General features: G+C 39.7%; 1 protein-coding gene across 1 annotated transcript in view; it reads right to left on the bottom strand.

Annotated features, from left to right (window-relative positions):
- Positions 1-8,530: 8,530 nt before the first annotated feature.
- HIF1AN (hypoxia inducible factor 1 subunit alpha inhibitor) overlaps positions 8,531-15,774 on the bottom strand; it is a 33,324-nt gene continuing 26,080 nt past the window's right edge. Inside the window, exons 6-8 of the mRNA XM_083148497.1 lie at positions 12,913-12,976; positions 12,607-12,717; positions 8,531-11,816 (exon numbers count right to left, since the gene is read on the bottom strand). Coding sequence (XP_083004623.1) covers positions 11,772-11,816; positions 12,607-12,717; positions 12,913-12,976 — 220 coding nt within the window. The 3' untranslated portion in view covers positions 8,531-11,771. The remainder of the gene's footprint in view (positions 11,817-12,606; positions 12,718-12,912; positions 12,977-15,774) is intronic.

The following is a 15,774-nucleotide window of genomic DNA, read 5'->3' as shown; positions in this document are numbered from 1 at the left end:
GAAACTGCTGAGTTCTCGGTTTCAGCCTGGAAAAACAGCAGACAGTGATGGCGACTCAAGTATTTCTTACTTGCTAGAACAAGAAGACAAGCTGTAAAAAAATTTTTTTAGGGTGAAGTTGATCCAGGCAATAGTTCATTAAGACCATTTAGGGATAAGAGCAGGGCAAGATTCACAGGATATTGTGTAGTATCCACATGTTCCTGTAAACGTAGTTTTCATGTTATCCCTTCATGTTATCAGTCACTTACTCACATTCACAGTCTCCACCGGTCCCCCATCCAGATCACTACAGCTCCTTCAATATCAAACCCCCTCATGAAATTACAAGGGAACCTTTATATATATATATATGCATGCACGCAAAAAAGGAGAGAGCACACAAGTGGAGAGAGCGCACAAGCTAGTTTTGTCACAAGCTACTGATAATTTTGCAAAAAAGGAGAGAGCGCACAAGTGAGTATTTCAAAGGTAAACAAATGTACTCGAAATATAAGCTCACATACATCATAGTTTAAAATAATCAGCTTGCCAGCACATCGATATCACATCGGAAACAGCGTGGAAGGACACAGGAACAGACACTGCTGGATACAGCGCCCACGCCAGGAAGTTCAGTCCCCACACTGATGTCGGATGGTAGATGCTGGAGGATCAGCAACAATGGTCACCCTACCTCTTTACCTCACCTGTCCTCCTGTCCTGTTCTTCCCTTCCTCTACTTCATCTTCAGTCTCCTCGACAATTTTGACACCTACTGAACTGATGCTGATTTTATTTCTACCAGCTATACCCCTATTCATACTGTATTTTTCAACACACCCTGTACGTTACCTTGTCATTTGTTTTTTGTTTGCTATGTACGGCGCTGCGGACACTTTGCGACGCCTTATAAATAAACGTACTACTACTACTACTATTGCAGATGGGATGTTGCCCATAGTAACCAATCATATTGTACTTATTTATTTATTTAGAACCTTGTAGCTTTGTGCAACATATCATCTTCAATAAAACTCCCATTAGTAAATTTACGCTATTGGGCCTGATTCAGCTTTGTTAGCAAAGCAAAAAAGCATACAAATGGGCAAAACCATGTTACACTGTAGGTGGGGCAGAAGTAACAATTTAGATTGTGTGTGTTCGAACTGAAATCTAAATTGCTGTGTAAAAATAAAGCCATCATCTTTGAGCGACATGCAAATGCAGTTATTTTCCCGATACAGAAACAACATAAATGTATTTGCTCCCCTTGCATAGCAACATGGTTTGTTTCAGGTGCAAAATTACTTGCTTTTTAGCTTCACTCAATTTGGCCGGTAAAAAAAGCTCCATCAGACTCCTCCCTCACTTAAGAGATCCCCAACACACACTACACTGTGCTCCTATGTATGTATGTATGTATGTTACTTACTTTGTTTTAGAACTATTTTTTTAATGATCCCATGTTACAGACATTAGCCCCAACATTGTCTATTTATATTATATCTGTCCATTAGTGTATATGTAGGACATAATCAATTTCTCAACTTCGCATTTATTTTCCTACATCCATTAGGAGTTCTGCTATCTACATTTAAAGGGTGCCCATAGAAAGCGATTTGCTCCAAGCATTTTGAACTATAACGCATTGCATCTACAGTAGTTCAAAATGTATGTAATCTGATACAGCAATGTGCCTTTTGTGCAATGCAATCTAGTACAAAAAGTACATGTGCTATGCGATTTACAGTATGTGGGAGTGCACATTGCAGGGGCAAAATGCACCATGTATGGGCCCCATAAGTGTTTATTACACACCCTACTTCTACCATCTTCGCTCACTTGCTACTTACTGCCTGAGGAAGCAGTTGAACTGTGAAACGCATTACAAGGTTCTACAAAGTAACACTTTATATTTTTGCTTCTAATTTATTTAAATTTATTTAATAATTTATTTACATTTTTACATGGTTTCATATTTTATCAACAGGCTAGTTCATTCTAATATTACTTTATTTACTTTTTTTGCATACATTAATCCATATAACCAGTACTTGTCCCATGCTCCAGGACATAATCAAGTTTTTATTTTATTTTTCCAGAAAATACTATTAAATGATTGTATTGGACTTTCACCCATGTACTTGTGTGCACAATGCTGATAAGAGGAAGCTTATCTTTAATGTTGGGTGGACACATAAGTGATGGGTCAAACAGCTGCCCGATGTGCGATTGATCCAACGAATACAACACTTGACATGTCTGGCCACAAGGACAGGTAGCAATCTCTGCCATTGTTAGTCGTTCCTGGGCAGTTTTGGGGGCGTAAGACAGCCAGATGTGTCAATAATCGCAAACAAAATATTTAACATACATTGTTGTATTGAATTCAAGTGCTAATATTGTATTTAGAAAAAAAACTAATGGAATGATTTTACATAGCAGTTGCAGCAGCCTAAAGTTAACAAAATACTACAAAACAGATTTTGTGCGTGACTGAAGTTTTGCAGTAAAAGCAGCTATGAATGGTTTCTGGAACCTAATAGGACCTACACCAAAAAGGTCCTTGGAGTTGAACAAATTTTTGCCTTTGCTCTTTTTTATTTTTTCATTTTTTACCCAAATGTTTTTATCTTTTTTGTATACATGTATTTGCATTGTACGTATCTGTAGTCCAATTATGGACTTTTTGTAAATTAAAAAAATTCTAGTCTACCCATCATTTTTCTCTTTGTTTTCCTGGGGTTACCAACACCCACATTGAGAGACTCTCTGTGGAAATAAAATACAAAGACCCTTTTTGATATTACAAAGAAACCTTGATGCGCCTGGCTCCAGTCTAAAACACCGTGAGTGTGGTACGCTATCCTCTTTAAGACTTCTACCTTGAATTATACATAAAAGATACCTTGATGTGCTTTTATTCACCATCTTGGATGTGAGTGGGGGTATGCCAATATATATTCATTCACCTGATATATAAGTTTTGGGATAACTTCCACAAAAGATACCCTGATGAGATTTAACCCACCGAGTAAACAGGGAGTGGGGGTACGCTTATCTATCCTTTCCGTCAGAAAATTGTGTTTGAAAAAGATACCTTTATGGGATTATAATATATAACATTTAAGTGAGTAGAGGTACGCCCCTGAAGTAAACTTCGTGACGAAATATAGAAGTCGGGAGAAAACCAATTCCTCTGCCAATATCTTGAACTTTATGATTTATCTGTATTGAATTTCATTTGTTCACACAATGTACATTTTCTTCATTTCATGCCCTTTTTGAGAAAAATACGAAAACACACGGATCTCACACTTTAAAAGAATTCCTTCAAGGGACCGATCCTCTTACCTCCCTCCCATTGAAACATATGAAAGGGAAGTACTCTTGATCTTGTGCACATTGATTTTGTTCACTTTATTTTTCACAATATTTTTGTATTTAGTTTGTTAGCGCTGTGTACTGTTTCTGGATCTTAAAACCAATTTTCCATTTGTTAACAAAATACTATTCTCATGAAATTCCAGAGGTGCTGGCATGGCATTTAAATAGACGTGTCTTGATTGTTATAACATTTAAATTACCAACAATATAAAATACAGATGTGTATTCATGCCAAACAACCCCACTTAGTGTTTTAGGTTATGAGAAACACTGTTAATGTCTTTGTGTCTTTTGTCCAGAAAACACTTTTTTGTCATAAATTGCCAACATGCCGATGTATACGGTGATATGACGAAAACAGATTTAAGTTTGTTGCACTGCCTTTAAAAAAGGACAGACGTTCAAGATGAGCAGCGATGCAGCCAGCCAAGCATACCCACCAAACCAGTTTTCGTGACATGATGCTACAGCAGGGGTGGCCAAACCTGTCCTCAAGATCTACCAACGGTGCATGTTTTCCAGGCAACCTGTGGATCTATAGTAGCAATGAATGCAGTTGTGATCCAGCTAGGTAACCTAGAAAACGTGGACCATTGGTAGATCTCGAGGACTGGTTTGGCCACCCCTGTGCTACAGTATCTGTGAATGTGCACTTTAGCCGTAGAACACCGACCACACTAATGCACCTCAGTGTTTGACCATGTTTGGCCAGCTCCACCATCTTACAGCTGATATTGGGACAGTATAAGTAACATGATGCATAGTCTAATGCAGTGGTAGCCAACTCCAGTCTTCCAGAGCTACCAACAGGTCACATTTTCCAGCTCACCTCACAGGTGCACTCATTACGCACTAACATTTTTAAAGATCCACAGATGGGGAGCTAATTACTTCACTTGTGATTCTGTGAGATCTGGAAAATATTAACTGTTGGTAGCGATCGAAGACTGGAGTTGGCTACCCAAGGTCTAATGTGAGTGAGGGAAAGCAGTGGTCCACTTTCTCTGGTCTGGTGGGAAATTAAATTCAAATCGAGAACATTACGAGAGGTCATGTCGCATTACTTCTTGATCAACCCTTGTACTTTATTCCCTAAAAAAAGCTTCTAATACTTCCATCCACTTTGCCTTCAGATAATTAACCTTGCAGAAGAATAAAAAAATACATTGTTACAATATAATAATCAATAAACAAGCTGATAATGTATATGGAGATATTTTAAAATATTAACGTATAGTTACCAAACTTAGATTAGAGGCTCTCATCCATATTAAACCTACTGTTAATGGGTTCATAAAGGCATTTATCCACATTTTTGTGCTTAATAATGCTCTTAACGATCAACTGCTAGGGCAGGTTCAAAAAAGTTAAATCTACTCTTTATTCTCCATATTAAAAATAGAGGTAAATCAATCTCATATGTGCAAGAATTACATACATTAACACTACATACAATTTAATCAGTATAAAATCTCTTGGCCTTGCAGGATTTCAGACACAGATTTGATGCAAAAACATCTTCTAGAATGACAGTACTACAAGCTCAACAATACACAGCCACAACAATATCAAGATCCTGTACCTTACACAGCACAGTGCTTTGGATGATGAACGACAAGCTTGCCATGCAAGTTTTAAATTAAGATTTGTAAAAGGGCTGCTTTTTTAATTTTATTAAAGCAAAGATCCCTAGTTTTTGTTCTGACATTCTACATCTGTAAGAGGTGTCACATAAGTACCTTCCCAATTAAATAATTCAAGTTGCATTCAAAATGGCCACCATTCTTGTGACCCTTTCCCCTACTTCAATATCATGTGTATGCCACTAAATAAGGTATGCGATGGGACCCGATTTGAGCCTTTCCCTGGGCTTGAGTATACAATTTTAGTATCGCATTGCATGCCATTATAATGGTTTGCGATGCGATGCATTCATGCCCGATTTGGGCTTATTCCCATGTTAAATACCCCTCCCGACCCGATTTTTTATTGTATACCCACCCTGATGGGTAATGACTATGTTAAATGCCCCCCCATTGTTAACACCACCCCTCTATCAACGCCAACCCAAAGCGTGGCGGTACGCGCCCTACGACCTTTTCATACCCCTGCTATCCACGTCAGCGTGGAGTTGAATGTATATAGTGTGGCGAGCGCAGCGAGCTACCGTGCCCAAAGCGTGGCGAGCACACCGAGCCCCGTGGAATATATGTGAAGTCATCCGCGTGTGCTCGCCACGCTTCCGGCTCTGTGGCTCGCCACACTATATAAAATCAACTCCACGCCGACGTGGATAGTGGGGGTATGAAAAGGTCGGAGGACGCGTACCGCCGCTAGCCACGCTTCGGGCTGGCGTTGATAGTGGGGTGGCGTTAACAATGGGGGGGCATTTAACAGTCATTACCCATCAGGGTGGGTGTACAATCAAAAATCAGGTCTGGGGAGCATTTAACATAGGAATCAGGAATCTGGGTGCCTGTACAATTAAAAATTGTGTCCAATCGCGTCGCATGCGATGCAACGCAAATTTTTGGGTTGTACAATGCCCTACGATGGAAAATGTGGGCGCCGTGATAATACACAAGTACCAAAATCTGCAAGACCGATAGTTGCACTAACTTGTGGGAGTGAGAATATTGCATATAACAGAATCAACATTATATGTTGAGGTTAGATTGTCCATTATATACAGCAATAAGTAGAAACCCATTTACTATGGGTGTGGTATATGGTCCTGACTGTCGGGATCCTAACAGTCATTAGCCCAACGTCGGGATCCCGACTAGCCGGACTCAGACAACGGGGCAATTGCAACAATGCACCTTGCGGGCTCGCCACGCTGCGGACACGGTGGCTCGCAACCTATTCTATTCTCCCTCTATGGGGGTCATGGACCCCCATGTGGGAGGATAGCCAGTGGCCGTCGGGAGCCCGAGTGTCGGCGTAATGACTGTGAGGACCCCGAGTGTTGGGGGAATGACTGCCGGGATAATGACTGTCCGGCACCCTTTACTACACCCATAAAATCCCATTACAAAGCATATTTATCATATTTAAAGAAAATGGTAATTAATGCAGTGTCATTTTAATAAATGGTATGCTTTATTTATATGGCTATTAGCAATCTACAGCACCCAATTCCAGAGTACATGAAGTACATGCTGTTGTTTGGAACTGACTATTTTTTGTTAGTTTGCAGAATACATCAAAATAAGTATAGGAGCCATTTGTTCTATTATACCTGCACTAAAAGGGCATATAGCCAATTACAAGTGGTATTGGCATTTTGCTAGTTATAATGCAACCAATAAATTGTCTTTTAATGTCCTTATTTTGAGTAAACAAAATGGTTCCATAATAATTACACTACTGGCTAAGATTCACGCAGTAAAACAAAAATATTAATCCTCACTTTTAAATGAATATTTAATGGAGATGTTTTTATAATTTGACTTGTATGAAACACAGGAGTACAGTTTTACTATAGCCAAGTACATAAATATAATTTTCAGAGCTTTAGTCATTCTAATTCTGCCCTCTGGTGGTAGCAAGAAGGCACTGTATATATATATATATTTTTTTTTTAAAAGCTGCTCAAGTGTTCTTTTATATCATTCTTTTTTAAAGTTTTTCACATTGTCGCTAAGTCACCTTCGGTCCTTTTGAGGACCCCGCCCACCTCAAGTACCTGCATTGCTGCAGATCACTCATTAATCAGTCAGCCTGGCAGTACCCCACACCTAGTGGCTGCAGACATTGCAGCTATTAGGAAATGTGAAAAAGCAAAGACCTTACCTTAGACTCCAGAGGCTGCGGAGAGAAACAGGTACCAAGAAAGTTTAACAAAAACTAGTTTTTTTTTTCTTTTTTAATATAAAATCATAATAGATATATTTTACAATCGATGTTCTTAACCAAATTCCGTAATTAACAAATAATACACAATTGCTTTTTGTAAAAAACATATTAGCCAGTGGTTAAACACATACCTAAATACTTAGAATTTCTTATAAACTTCATATATGTGTTCAATGGTGTAACTAGGGAAGTGTAGGGCGCACGGACCGCACACTGGGCCTTATTTTGGTTCATTCTTTCTGACAAAATCCTTCTTAGATAGGCAAAACCATGTGCACTGCAGGTGGGGCAGATGTTACTTGTGCAGAGAGAATTAGATTTGGGTGGGGTTTTACTTCAAAGTGAGATCTATATTGCAGTGTAAAAATAAAGCAGTCAGTATTTTCCCTGCACAGAAACAAAATTACTCACCCAATTCTAATTCTCTCTGCACATGTTACATCTGCCCCCCCTGCAGTGCACATGGTTTTGTCCATCTAAGAAGTATTTTGTCAGAAAGAATGAACCAAAATAAGGCCCACTGTGACATTAAATGCAGCATCTCCAGGAATAGTAAGTACGATCCGGAGTGAGGAAAACAGGGTCAGGCCACAAGGCAACATCAGAGTAATATACTATGTGCAAATCAGATGTTGTACATCACATAATTCCTTTCTGTGAAAGTCTATAAAATAAAGAGCCAGTCCAGTGGTTCCCAAATGGTGTGCTGTGGACCCCTGGGGTGCCTCAGAGCACTTGCAATGGTGCCACGGGTTGGTGGTTAAGGACCAATTCAAACTTTGTATGGTCAATGCAATAGGTAGAACCAGTGCTGGTGGCCTCCAATGATAAAATGTGTGGACAAACAGAAGTGAATCCTGTCCTTTGCCACATAAATGAACCTAAGGATCACATGAACACAATTAACTTAATAAAAAAAAAATTCTGGCATAAATTTTTTTCTAATACTATAGGGTGCCGTGATTCTAAAATGTAAGGGAACCATTGGAATAGACATGAGGACATCTATCCAATTCTAAAAACACATATATGGTTCATGTTTACTTAATTTATGTTGGTAACTGAAACAAAGTGGATAGAGCAGTAATTGCTAACCTTGACACTCCAGCTGTTGTTGAACTACACATCCCAGCATGGCCTGCATCAGTTTTAGCATGGCCAAATAGTAAAATTGTAGCAGGACATGCAGGGATGTGTAGTTGGCTGGAGTGTCAAGGTTAGCCATCATTGGGATAGAGGGTAATAAGAGTCATGTGTTCAGAACACAATTGGGAGCATGCAAACAAAAAAAAAAAAACACACGTTGGTTGCAAACATTTTATTACAGGAGGTAGAATGGCGTTCCAAACACATGGGTTAAAAAAAAAAGGCAACATAAAAAAGCTTCCCTCCAGTTACACACATTCAGGGTCATGGATTTATTTAATAAATCAAAAATACATTAAAAAAGCTGCTAATATTGAGGCCTGAAAATCTAACTACAAAACATACATAAAATAAATGTGCACATTAAACCAATGTCATTGGGAGGCAGAATGGAGGAAAGGAGACCAATCACACACAAGCTGCAGTAATTCGGGCATGATACAAGTGATTGTACTCTGCACCAATTCATTATCACTTTCATTGGCAGGGAGAAGGCTTTCTTGTACCAAAGCTTTACTTCGACTATATAGTATTTGATAAATAAGATGTAAAAGGCAAATGTCCATATGGCAAAAAGTAGTACCTGACTGACATTTATCCTTAATTGTGAAATATGAAGAGTTTTCTATAAAGTAGTTTTTAGTTGTGTATTTATTCTCCCCTTAGCAGCTAGAGCATTTCTAATGGCAGGTACAGTATATGTTGTCAGAGCCCATTAGACCGATTGAATAGATGCTGAATATATTAACAAAAAGATTAATAAAGCTGGTGTACTAGAGGTTCAGGAAAAAAATGGCACAATGGAGTGAGGAATGAGGCGTTAGCTACAATGCATTATCTCTGAACTTTGAAATATCAAGCAGACATTTAGGTTTTGTGTGGGAATAACCATTACATTTTCATTTCAGTTTGTTCAGAATTATAAACCAGCAAATCGTTACCCAAGTCATTCAAAGGGTTATTGATTAACTGCCAACAATAAAATAAATGTATGTATGTATGTATGTATGTATGTATGTATGTATGTATGTATGTACTGTATAAGCACTTATTTTCGCGCGGCTTTAATTTTCGCGATTTTCGCGAGCCTTCCGTAATCGCGAAAATTAAAGCCGCGCGAAATATTTCCCTCCCTAAAGGCCGCATTTATCATTCTATAGCGATCCCGGCGTGATGACAACGCCGGGCATCGCATTGCGGTATCATCTGATACCGCAGGGATTTATCATTCTGGGGGCGCAGGGACAGGGCTCCGATAGGAGCCCATCCCTGCGAAGCCCTAACCCGGAAGCCGGGGAGTCAGCGCATGCGCGGTTATGCGCTGACCCCTCTGACCGCACTGCCACGCTCGGCAGTGCGATGTGTAGCCATAGGCTACAATGGGCTATCGCCATATCAGAATGGCGATAGCCCAGGGGTGCGATGCCGGGCTGCCCGATGCTGATACATCGGGCAGCTTCGCATCCCCCATAGAAACCTATGGGGGATGCGACCGGTAATTATTCGCGAAATTTTCCACTCGCGAAAACGCAGATTCCTTCATTTTCGCGAAAATTACTACCCGCGAAATTAAGTGCTTATACAGTATGTATGTATGTATGTATGTATGTAGCCAATTCCGGGGCAGTTTTTCAATCCCAGGTTTCGAAATTGAAAAAACGCCTAATCCCAGGATTGGCTTCCCTTATTTAAAAACATGCACAGCCGGGAGGCAGGGTGTGTGGTGGAATCGGGAACAGCTGGGCGGCCAGTTGCGAGGGTGATGCCGGAAACCATCATACAGCCTGCACAGCATGACCTCTGTCCTTCACACTGCACAGAGCTGAATGCCAGGGAATTGGGAACAGTCGGGCAGTGTCCCCAATTTAGGGGCTAAGTCCCTGGATCCCATGATTGGCCACCTATATATGTATGTATCTTTAGTGCTGTCACCATACAAAAAACACTGGAGCATAGGAAGACAATTTGTTAACATAAGAAAACAATTATTGAGTTTCAAAAAAGGGAAAAATATTGGGCCAAGAGTCCAAACATTCATTCTGTACATGCCCCCGAAGGGGGCATGTAAAAGCAAATCCTGTAATTGCAGTGCCATCTTCTTTTGTATGGGCTGGAACAAAATTCAGAAGAATATTTCCTGTCAATTCATTAGAAACCATTGACCCCTCTAAAGCACTTCATGACTAAAAATGAATGTACCCTGGATTTTTAGTTGACTATCTTTGTTAACTCTGTAAACAGAAGCACTTTAATTCACAAAGCCCTCAAAAACTATTCATCCTTTAGCACACAGCATTCCTCACAAACAAACTAGGGGCTGGAAGTAATGAGGTGAAAATCTCGTGGCCTTGCAGGATGCCTGCTGGATGCTGAGCTTTTTTTAAAGGGGCATTCATTTACAAGGCAAAACTAGGTCTTGAAAATGACTGCCCCTTTAAGAAAATCTTAGTTTGTCCGCCATCATGCCAAACTCACGCTGCATTACATCCGGCCCTTGCTTTGTTCCAGGAAATTACAATCGTCACAATAGGGCCTAGTTGCTTGTCCTACAAATCATTACTTGCATGGCTACAGGCAGGTTCAAAAAAAGCATACCTTTTTTTTCTCTATTTGTCTGGTATAGGCACCTTGAAGGCCCCCAATTTGGTTTGTTCTGCTTGTATTTTGTGCTTTGAGATCTAAAAACACTTCACATGCAGCAATATTTACATCAACCCGGCTTTGGAAAAGAGCGTTTCTATTGTAGACCATAGAATTTCCCAGACAAGCAAAAATGGTCACAGTCCAAGACATTATGTGTGTGCTTGCAAACGGTAAAAATATCAAGATGTCTTGCCGAAATGCAATTGCCTGAGTAGTCGTTTTTTTCCTTTTGTTAAATAACCATTTATTTGCAAGTTGTTTTTATGGCATAAGTTATATTTTGAAAACAGAAACAAGTTCATATTCATGGACAATTTTATAAACAAAGAACTGGACACTTCATTATAATCGGAATCCAAGAGACTGCCTTGATTAAAGCAAAAAAGTTTATCATGGATATTGTAGTTGATGCAGTGAATGGATGCAGTAAACACTTTTTGCTTGTCGACGAGGTGGGTGATGAACAAAAGGTAGCCCTCACGTCCAGTCAGTATGGAGTGCAAAGTAGAATATTAGGCATTGCATTGTTTTGTTGTATTTTATTTTCCTCCTCATCTTTAGTAACCCAAATATATAAAAACACACAGAAGAATGCTAAACACAGTAGTGAGTGGTGCAAACCAATTGTATTGGATAACGGGTTGGCCAAATAAGTGCTTCCGATCGTCTGTATTTCTTGTCAGTCATTTCACAAGTGAATCAAGAAAGCGTCAGCAGTCTCACACACACATTGTCACTGCTTAACAAAGCCAGCATTAGTTGTATCGTCCCTTTATCATCGTGTTTAACAAAGGACCAACCTGGTAACAAGGAGAGTTATAGTTCAGAATGCAAAAAGTGCAAAAAAAAACACACACAAAATAGTAAAAAAGCATAAGCAGCACACTGCAATACAATGAGTTGCATACTATCAACATTTTCATTTAATTATACACTGATTTCGAACTGTGTAATTTAACGATGGTATGTGCAATTGTGAAAAACACCCATCACAAAGAACGAAAACAGCATTCAATAAACAATAGAGAAAAGAACATATTTCACAATTGTTTATACCAACAGGTTCCCAGACTGGGTGCCGTGGCACCCAGGGGTGCTGCAGGTTGTGGTCAAATCTAAAATTATTTATGGAGGATGTTATAGGCACAAATCAGTGCTGGTGGCTGCCATTAATAAAGTTATGGACAAACAAAATGCTAAATTCACATGGCTCCTTTTGCACATATAAGACCGTGTTTCCCAACTTCCATAGCCAAGGTACACAAATGCTCCAGGTTTTAGTAATATCCATCCAAAATGATAGTATGGCTATCCTTAAAACCTGAACTGCTAGTGTTCCTTGAGTATCATGGTGAGAATAAAAACTTCAGAGAAATACTTTGCTCATATAGAGTAATGTGTGAGGCTTTTAATGGTGCCTTGCAACACTAGGAATGCCTTATACAGTTGTGTCCTAATGCAGCTAGCCTCACTATGCCACGCAGCGTGAGAGTTATTACTAAGCAGATAGGCCCTGTGAAATACTCAGGAAAAAACAACCACTGAAATAATTGAGTCATCTAAAAGTAGTCCCAGAAGCAGGTCACATACCTCCTGTGGGTTTCCCAGGGCTTCTCCGAGCATCTTTTCAATATTTCTCATTATCGCCACCTTTTGATGTGCCTTCAGAGGGTATTCTATTCTTTTTGGAGTTGGGGCCCCCTATATAAAATAAAACACAATAAAATAATTTAAAACATTTTCAACAAAACCGAACAGAAATCAAATACAAACTCTGCATGTCATTACAATGGCAACTGATTTGCAAAAGGAAACCAATCAAGATGCAACCCCCAAAAAATTACCAATCATCACTGGTATACAACACAGCTGATGAATGTAACCCTGAAAACATACCTTGTACCAAAAATTTACTGTAATTGTTGTCCCGCCATCCAATAGTGACTCAATGTGGTGCCACCTGTAATAAAACAGTTGATACATATATCAAACTTTATTATAGATGCTAAAGGGACAAAAACCTCAAAATATGCGGTGCTTAATTGGGTCAAGCACAGATAGGTGTAAAAAGGAATAGTATACCGTAAAAGCTCTGCTAGCCAATGAACTGCAATGATGCAACAGAACCCTTGTGGCACCAAATAAATACCATTTAGAAACTAGTCCTGTTTAGAATATATGGTGTCAAAGTTCATGTATGCCAAGTCTTCTAACAGAGCGGTAGATGTATGAAGCAGTGATAAGGGAGGAGAAATGATAAAGTGCCTGGTACTTTGTCATCGGCCAATCAGCTCCTAACTGTCCCTTTTTAAACCCAGTCTGTATCTTACCAGTCAGGAGTTGATTGGCAAGTACCAGGCACTTTATCACTTCTCCTTCCTTATCACTGCTTCATACTACTCCAGAATCACAAGTGAATCAATTAAAAAAGTGTTTGAGAGAGATGTATCAAGCTTTAAAAAGTGATAAAGTGGAGTGTGATAAACAACTTACTCCTTTCTGTCTTGTTACTGACTGGTTTTGAAAAATACCAGTTAGGGGCCAATCGACTGGTTGTTTATCACTTTTTGAAGCTTGATACATGTGGCCCTTTGTGAGAAATGAGCACACCTGTGTTCCTGCAATGTGACCTGGAAAACATGAACTGTTTGAGGTCCTGAGAACTGAAGCAGAACCTTTGAACTACAAACGTACACATTGTTCCTATATATTTACACAATTTAAAATTTTAGAGAAAATAAAGAACAAAAATGAGAATGTTAAGAGTCCTTTTACAATGATTTCAGTATTTCTTGTTAAAAGGCCCTGCCAGTAAGAGGTGATAAACTAATGCTAACACAATTCTCATGGAAGAAGCAATTTTATTTTATTGTAGGTACAAAGCTAGTGGGTAGAGCCAGAAGTGTTAGACCTCTGTAAGATGCTGTAAGTGGCCACTCAGGCAGAGAACGTGCAGCCTTCACTGCCTCCTCACTGATCTACAGTGCAGCATTGCTATGTCCCACTCACTTGCACCTCTACCTCATCATCTGTTCTGTCTCTCACCAGGAGACTTCAATAAGTACACGAGTGCTCTGGGGGTAGACCTCTGCAGCACCTAAGTCCTCTAGCTCCCTCATGAACTTCATGAACGGCCTGGTATTCCTGGGGTCTACCCATGTTAGGATTATTTGTAATAAATAAATTAAATTAATAAATATGAACAGAAGGAGAAAAAGGATATTGAGTAAACAAAGAAATATGTAATTAAGCCAAAGTACACTGGTATGTCAATCAACCATAAAACATCCTCCTGGACCTATCCAGGGCAAGCATTGTGGCTGGAATCACAGTAAAGCTGTGTACACACGGGCACATAAATCGCTGGCAATATGGTCGCTGAGCGACCATATTGCCAGCGATTGGAGTGTGCACCGGCGATAAATCGCTGGGTGTGCGCTCCCGTTTTCAGACCCCTAATGGTCGCTGGTTGGAGGAGCATGCTCCTCCGACCAGTGCCTTCCCCTGCCTCTTCTCCCGGCAGTGTGACATTTTCATCAGCGACCATCTCTTGTCGCTGATGAAAACAGGACACTGAGCAATATGATTGCTGAGCAATATATTGCCATCGATCATATTGCTCCGTGTGTACGCACCTTAAAGCCTTATTAAATCAATCACCAGATAGCAACTACCCACCCTAGATTCAGACTCTACAGATTTTTATATACTTGTTTCCAACAAAGCTGTAAATGAAATGTAATACCCATGAGGTTAAAACATGGGGTGGGGTCATGGGAGACATAACCATTTCAGGATGTGAAACTTCACTTTAAAATTAGGCTGTGTTGCTATAAGACAGGGGTGGGGAACCTCCGGCCCCTAAGCCAGCTTGTGTGGACCGCCCACTTGCACGGGAGACATGTAAGGGAGTCTTGCGTGTGTCGCAGACGGTGCAAGATCATGCGACAGGCTTCCAGCAGCAGCCGGGTGCCGACAGCAGTTATGGAGCGGCAGCCGGAGTGTGGGAGGGGGTAATCAGGACACCTTTTAAAGAGGATCATTTCGATCCGGCCCCCGAAAGGATTTTATACATTACAAATGGCCCTTCTAAGAAAAAAGGTTCCCCATCCCTGCTATAAAAGATAATATGATGGGTGCCAATGTAATGGAGATTAAGATGTCCCAGAGCACAGCCTATGCTGAAAGCCATAGAAGATTAGACAATAAACCAGTGCCAAGCCTGTAAAGCTGAGATAAACCAGAGCAATACAGCAATTCACCAACATGCGAGACAATCAACAACACAGCCATGGTACCTCAGAGTTGATAATTATTATTATTCAAATTTTCCAATAAATTAGTACTAATAAATTCTGCAGAGCTGTACAATAAAAGGGACTATATATATATATATATATATATATATATATATATATATATATATATATATATATATATATATATATATATATATATATATATATATATACACACACATACATACATACATACACACACTGTACAACAAATTATGTCATATGATCATCCAAGGTAGTGGACGTGTCATCCTCTTGGGCCTTAGACCAGGGGCCAAATGTAATAAGGTGAGAGTTTCAGAAAGCGAGAGATTTTGGGAGAGTTTTCCCTTGTTTTTTAAAGCAGCAATCAATTACATGGCAAAATCAACCTGGTTTTGCAGTGTAATTGATTGCTGCTGCTTTAAAAAACAAGGGAAAACTCTCCCAAAATCTCTCACTTTCTGAAACTCTCACCCTA

This window comes from Crinia signifera, chromosome 6 (assembly GCF_055691185.1).
Source record: "Crinia signifera chromosome 6, ASM5569118v1, whole genome shotgun sequence".
NCBI lineage: Eukaryota > Metazoa > Chordata > Amphibia > Anura > Myobatrachidae > Crinia > Crinia signifera.
Note: the sequence above shows the minus strand (reverse complement) of the source record. Positions and strands in the feature narration are given on the sequence as shown.